Genomic DNA, 7,101 nt, shown 5'->3' with positions numbered 1-7,101 from the left:
AGCCATCCCCAGAACTCAGGGAGCCGAGGCCTGGGGTTTGCATCCTGTTCAGGTCACTAGGCTCAGCTTCCCCCAGCTCTGACCCCGCGCGGAAGGGCTAGGGTGGCGACGGGGCCCGTGGCGCTTGGGAACCCAGGGGATTCCAGGCGAGCCGGTGTGCGTGGGGCACTGCGGAGCCCAGGATCTCCAGTACCTGGGGGGACGGGGGCAGGGCGATCGAGGGAACCGGGTCCCAGGGAAGTTCTGGCTACCGGGGAGGCCCGGCCCGCCCCGCCCGCAGCACTGGGGCGGCGGGACAGCGAGGAGCCGCCCCCTCCGTAACTTTCTAAATAGCTTCAGGGAAGAGGCGGAGTGTGGCGCGCAGTTAAAAGGCGTCGCAGGGCCGGCAGGTGTGGAAGACCTGACGCGCCCGGCGCGCTCTGCTCTCCCGGACTCTCAGCCAGTCGGCGGCGCCGCGGCGCACAGCGAGCGCCTAGGCAGCCCCCGCCAGCGCCAGCCCAGACTCCGCGGGAGCGCACAGTCGCCACCCGCGACTTCGCGGAGCGCTCCCTCCCGCACAGGTGAGGCCGCAACGCCGGCGCCCAACCCTCAGCGCCCCGAACGGCCTGGGCTGGGGACCCCGCTTCGGGAGGGACCCCGGGACGGCCTGGCGTAGTGGACCCGGCGCCGGGAGGGACCCCGGGACGGCCATCTGGGGGACCTGGACGCGGCGGGGAAACCCGGATCCCCCCAGCTGGACCCGGCGTGCACTGAGGCCCCTGCATCGTCCTTGTCCCGGACGGTCGCGACAGCGGACCCGGGGCGGAGGGCAGGGCGCGAGTGCGAACATCGGGAAAGGAAGTTCCTTCAGCCGAGCTCTCAAATTTGAATCCGGCTGTTCAGGCCGGATTTGCAGCGGCGCGCCGGGGAAGGGGACGTGGTAACAGAACCCCAGAGGCAGTGATCGGGTTCGGCGCGCGAGCGGGGGGAGGGGAGGCCAGCCAGTCGTAGACAGTTTGACCTCCGCGTAATTGATTGTCGATACTATTCCTCCGAGGAAATTCTCGCACCGCCGCCGGGTTGCCCCAACTGCAGCTACTAGAAGTTTTTAATTGGCTGAAGGCTTAGTTCATGAAGAAAAATCAATTTCATTTGTTAAGCAGGAAGCCTTCACAGGAGGAAACTGACCTTTACCTCCTCACACTGCCTTTGCAAAGAAAATCACTCAGGTCGAGGTCCGGCAGAGATTACCTAGAACTCCCTGCCCCTGTGAGCCCAGAGACCCAGACCGCAGCCTAATCTGAGTTCGGTTGCTTCTCTTTCTCCTAAACAATCAAGAACGTTTATCTCCAGATGGCTTTTCCAGCTGGAAGGAAAGCTTTAGGACAGTTGTTTACAAATGAGGTAGTGTGCAGCTGAGAAACGCACTCTTCAGGATGGCTGCTTTGACCTTTCAGTGTTCCCTCAGTGAAGGGGGGAAATAAGCCTAAATGGTGTGTGTCTTTCAGTTTCTGACAGCCGGACCCGTATGACCGTGACCATTTACTTGTGACTCTGTCTTGAAATGTTTGGTGATAGCCATGTCCCCATTAGCCCTTTGAGTCTCTTTCAAAACTAGCATGCTCAGTCAGGCACAATTACAGACACCTGTGAGGGGGTGGGGCGCTCTGTGGGGAGGTCAACCATCCAGAAAGTAAGGATTGAAAAGTTAAGGGGTAAAGAATTCCTTTTGCCTTTTCTGCAACCCGGTGATTCACCCAGTGCCTTCCCTGAAGAACAGAACCAGCTCCTCAACTCCCTGCTGGCAGAACTCCAAACAATTACAGGGTGGTGTGGGCCAGATAGGAGCCTGCGCATGACCCATCTGCCAGGTCAAGAAACGCAAGAGAGCGGCTCCCTGGGTGATTTGAATATTGAGAACAATTCCATCTTGAGCTCTAACCTCTACCTCATTCGGGAAACAAATTTTAATTTGCTCCTCTTCCTAAAAGGACCTTTAAAACAGGTAGTTGCAACTCAACCAAGAACTTTAAAAAACAATAATAATACAGGGTGTGCTTCTAACTGAATTTTTCTCAGCTGTTGATTATTGGACTGGTTTACAGAAGAATGTGTGATCTTTGGTACTCTGGAAGAGGCAAAGGCATAAGCCTCACCCGTAGGTTTTTAGCCAGATGTATTAACTTAAACCATGGACAGTTTAGTTCAGTGAATGTTCTGCTTTCCAGTTGGCAAGTGCCAGAGGGGAACTAGACTGTCTAAATTTCATAAAATTGTTTGACTAAAAGGTGAATTTTTGTTCACCTAAGGATCTCCCAGACAGTATGTGTCTGAAGAGTCAGGGCTGAACTGGGGACTAAACCCTGGTTTCTTCCAGTTGATGTGTCTGTTGTGGAGCTGAGTAGGGCTAATGTTTCTCGAACACATTTCAGTCGTACATAGTTCTCCTGGCTGTGACTCTTCTCCACCTCTCTCCTGCCTCCTCTGGGCAAGGTCACTTTGGACGGCTTCAGCCAGACCTTGATACCCCACTAGGAAACAGGACCTAACTTGCTCAAAATGAGGAGAGCATTTAACATAAGAGAAGAAGGAGGATTTACTATCAGCTTAGAAGGTGTGGAAAACAGATCACTCACCAGAATTGTAGAGCGGTGGAATCCTGTTTACAAAAGGGGTTGATTGAGACAGACAAGGTGTAACTATGAATAAACGAAGACACCTCCTATTCTGGGCTGAAGAGAAAGCCTCTGTCTCATGAAACATTGATCCACAGGCTTCTCCAAATCCCTTTTCAATGAGTAATACATTACCCCCCCCACCCCCCGCTGGCTTTGGTTCTACACTTCAATACAGTGACTCACCCTGTAGGGCCAGTGATGGGGGGGAATCACTGAGTTAAATATTCTGTCACTTTTCTTAATGTGCCTCTTTAGAAACACTTCTAAATTAAAACCAAAACCCACAAAAAATATATATATACGATTACAACAATTACCAAACAGATATCCCTCAGTACTGACCAAGCAATCAGTCCCAGCACAGCAGTGAGGACCACCAATCCATAAAAATGTTTGCCAAAATCCATGCAGAGTAACTTTGCTCCATAGATAGACTGATTCTAACCTGTTCCTTTCCATGTAGAAAAAGGAAGTGAAGCCTTTCGTGAAATTTTAACTTGGGAGTGCCTTAAATATAAACTTTACCATTGGTACCAGTCCTTTCACTACTGCACCCCAAGTCCATGAAAGTGAACTGAAATATTTTTAAGAAAAGTAGCACAAGGGCTCCTGGGTGGCTCAGTGGGTTAATCATCTGCCTTCGGCTCAGATCATGATCCCAGGGTCCTGGGATGGAGCTCCCTATCGAGCTCCCTGGAGAGCCTGCTTCCTTTTCTCCCTCTGCCTATTTGTGCTCTCTCTGTCAGATAAATAAATAAAATCTAAAACGAACAAAGAGAGAGAGGAAAGAAGAGAGAGTGGGAGGGAGGGAGAGAGGAAAGAACTCTGCAGGAAGACGTCCCACTGGCCTTTAAGGAAAGGCTGGCCTCAGCTAGTATCAGTCCCCATGGTACCATCCAAAACTTGGGACTAGCAGGCAGATGGAACAGCTAAGTACTGATGGAGTGCTGAGTAACTCAAGCAGAGTCTGCAGAGAGTTGGGTCAGCACTAATTAGTACCTTTAAGTTAGTGAATACTTTTGCTTGTGGTGCTTGCTCCTCCCCCAACCCCCAAATCTTTATTATGTGCTAAACATCTGGTGAATTATTCAGGTGAATAAGCTACTCTTTATTAGAGAACGCATACAAACATGTTTCAGGTGATTTGAGAACTACACATCTAATCCTACAGCAAACTAGGTTGGTTTTGTTTTGACCTTTTTTGGTGAGGTTGTGTAAGAGTTGGTGTTTGCTCAAGAAGAGATTTAAGACTGGTGCCTTACCTGGGACCCAGAGAAGTCTCCCAAATTCTGTCCTGACTAGTCACTCCTATATTGTGTTCACTTTGTCTTTTCCAGTGCAGACCACCCGGAGGAGAAGATGGATTGGAGCACACTACAGACTATTCTGGGGGGTGTCAATAAACACTCCACCAGTATTGGGAAGATCTGGCTCACAGTCCTCTTCATTTTTCGCATTATGATCTTGGTAGTAGCCGCAAAGGAAGTGTGGGGAGATGAGCAAGCCGATTTTATCTGCAACACTCTCCAACCTGGGTGCAAAAATGTGTGCTATGATCACTATTTCCCCATCTCTCACATCCGACTCTGGGCCCTTCAGCTGATCTTCGTGTCCACACCAGCTCTCTTGGTGGCCATGCACGTTGCCTACCGGAGACATGAGAAGAAAAGGAAGTTCATTAAGGGAGAGATAAAGAGTGAATTTAAAGACCTTGAAGAGATCAAAACCCAGAAGGTCCGCATCGAAGGGTCACTGTGGTGGACCTACACTAGCAGCATCTTCTTCCGGGTCATCTTTGAAGCAGTCTTCATGTATGTCTTCTATATTATGTATGACGGGTTCTCCATGCAGCGTTTGGTGAAATGCAACGCATGGCCTTGTCCCAATACAGTGGACTGCTTTGTTTCCAGGCCCACAGAAAAGACTGTCTTCACGGTTTTTATGATTGCAGTGTCTGGAATTTGCATACTGTTAAATGTCACTGAATTGTGTTATTTGCTAATTAGATATTGTTCCGGAAAGTCAAAAAAACCAGTTTAACACATTACCCAGCCAGTGGATAAAAGATAGGGAGAAAAGGATGAGGCACAGGTGCTTTGCTGTCCAGGCACGGTCACCAGCATTTCCCAAGATCAAGATTCTTATCTTAAACGCAACCATTTGAAACTGCTCTAGATCTCAGTGAAACTCCAGATGCCTCCAGCAGAGCTTTACTCTCCTGAAGCTTGAAAACAAAGGCATAATTCTATGCCTATACTGATTTGTACTACAATTAATTCTAGTAAAACCCCATGCTGGAAGGGGTTGTGGGTGTAGGTACTTTCAAATTTTAAATAAAGGACATCAGCATTTGTTTCTCTTTCTTTGAGGAAAGGAGAGAAACTCTGAGTTCTAAAGAGGAGGCTGAGAAGTTTGGGTTTCTTCCCTTAGGGCTCCCTTTGCCACATTCCCTGAATTAAAGGTGAACATAGAGATCCTTGATTCTTTTATTCGCTTGGAAAGTTTTAGTCTCTAACAATGGGCAGGGTTATCTAATGCTTCAAACTCTGTCATGCTTTTTTTTTTTTAAGTGAAAACTTTAAAATGGGTATGTTCTTTTGATCTGTCATTAGATGTTCCTCATATTTCAAAGGCTCAGATTATGATATGTGTGCAACTAGACACTATCACTGAATTTAAAATATGGCCTTTCGGTTTTGAAAAATTTGCAGTGCCTGAGAAGTTGTTTGCTCTTTTAATTGTGATATGTAGCACATGGAAGCATTTCAGCCTCTCACACGTGAAACCACCTAGAAGTACTTAGTGATGGCTTATAACAGCAAAAGGCCTCATTTCCAAAATTTAGGTGTAATTCTGCATGAGAAATGTGGACTGGAAGGACCACCAACCACCCTCAACTACAGTCTGGCACGAGACACCTTCTTTCCTTTACAGTGTTTGCCTTTTCCATTACTGTGGTAAATGGTAGGAACACTGATTTAAAGAGGTTGCTTGGGAATATTTTATTGCCACTGTACAATTTAATGGTGCAGAGCAAAATGGAGCTCCAGAGGAGTAGTTACTATATTTTAAAGAACAGATGAAAAGACTAGACTCTAAATTCTGATGACTAAAAATGAGTTTCGTCTACTTCAAAAGTTTGCTTCCCATTTCAGCATCCAGCTTTCTTAAGTGAAAATAGAACTGATAGACCTTTGTTTTTAAATAGAAACTAGAGTTTAGAAAAATATTTAGCAGTTCTATAGGACAAATTGAACCCTAAAATTATCATTGTGCTTGACATGGTTTCCAAAAAATGGTACTCGACATATTTTAATGAGGGTAAACATTTTTCTGTTGCCAAGAATAGCATAGTAAAAACATTTTGTAATAATAAATAGCTTTAATTACATGCTTGTAACTAAAATAATTTTGTAATATCTCAAATGTCACTTAAAATATTAAAATATAATTAATTCATAATAGCTATTTAAAATCAATTATAGTTTTTAATAGAAGAGCAAATTTTAGTGTTATCTATAGCCTGTTTTGTATGTTAATATTTTCTATTTTGTAACCCCAAATGGTTAAGTTACCAGGGTATCTGTCTACCGTTCTGGGATTCTTCTACCCACTTACAGAAAAGTCTCTGTTATAGAAAGCTTGACAGGGGAGGGAGAAGGAGAGATTATTTTTGCCCAACCACATGCTGCCCTCAAACAGGTTTCTGACAAACACATGCAGTTTGATGTGTGGACTGGCTTTCTAAACTGGAGAATGCCAAGATGGGTTTATGTGACCTGTTTTGCTCCTAGAAGAATCATGAAAGCTGATGCTTAAAAATGTGATTTATGGTAAAGTATGGCCGAGGCATGAGAAAAATTCTATAAGGTGTCTTTTCTAAGGGATTTGATTTCTGTATATTTATATGTAATCAAGCTGGTCTTGCGAAACTGCTTTTCCTTCCTTAGTGCCCTCTTCTATGGGAAATAGGCCCAACAGATCAGCCTGTCCCTGTGTGTGTGTGTGTGAGTGCCTGCTGAAAGGCCTGCCTGGCCCTCAAGTGTTCTCCCCTGTCAGCCAACAATGGTTCCATCCTTTCAGTAGAATGAAACTTCAGCCCAAGGACCTCAAAGTGTTTTACACATTAATACTTAAGAATATTTTTATGGAGAACCACACACACCATATACTTTTTTAATGGATTTAAGAGGACAAAAAAACAGGGGTGCCTAGGTGGCTCAGTCAGTTGGGCAGCCAACTCTTGATTTTGGCTCAGGTCACAGTCTTGGGTCATGGGATGGAGCCCCGCATCTGGCTCTGTGCTCAGCAGCGAGGTCTGATTGAGATTCTCTCCCTCTCCCTTTCCCCTATATGCTCCCCTCACCACTATCTCTCTTTCTCTCTCTTTAAAATAAATAAATCTTTAAAAAAAAAAAAAGGCAGACAAAAAACAGCCAACTTT

General features: G+C 46.2%; 1 protein-coding gene across 1 annotated transcript; it reads left to right on the top strand.

Moving 5' to 3' along the window:
- Positions 1–340: 340 nt before the first annotated feature.
- Positions 341–6,119, top strand: GJB2 (gap junction protein beta 2). Its single transcript, XM_004778250.3, has 2 exons — positions 341–560; positions 3,995–6,119. Exon 2 carries the CDS (start codon positions 4,017–4,019, stop codon positions 4,695–4,697), a length of 681 nt encoding a protein of 226 aa, XP_004778307.1. The 5' UTR covers positions 341–560; positions 3,995–4,016; the 3' UTR covers positions 4,698–6,119.
- Positions 6,120–7,101: the final 982 nt, after the last annotated feature.

Source organism: Mustela putorius, unplaced genomic scaffold (assembly GCF_011764305.1).
Source record: "Mustela putorius furo isolate JIRA1106 unplaced genomic scaffold, ASM1176430v1.1 tig00004035_pilon_pilon_pilon, whole genome shotgun sequence".
NCBI classification, from domain to species: domain Eukaryota; kingdom Metazoa; phylum Chordata; class Mammalia; order Carnivora; family Mustelidae; genus Mustela; species Mustela putorius.
This window is presented reverse-complemented; position numbering and strand designations above follow the sequence as displayed.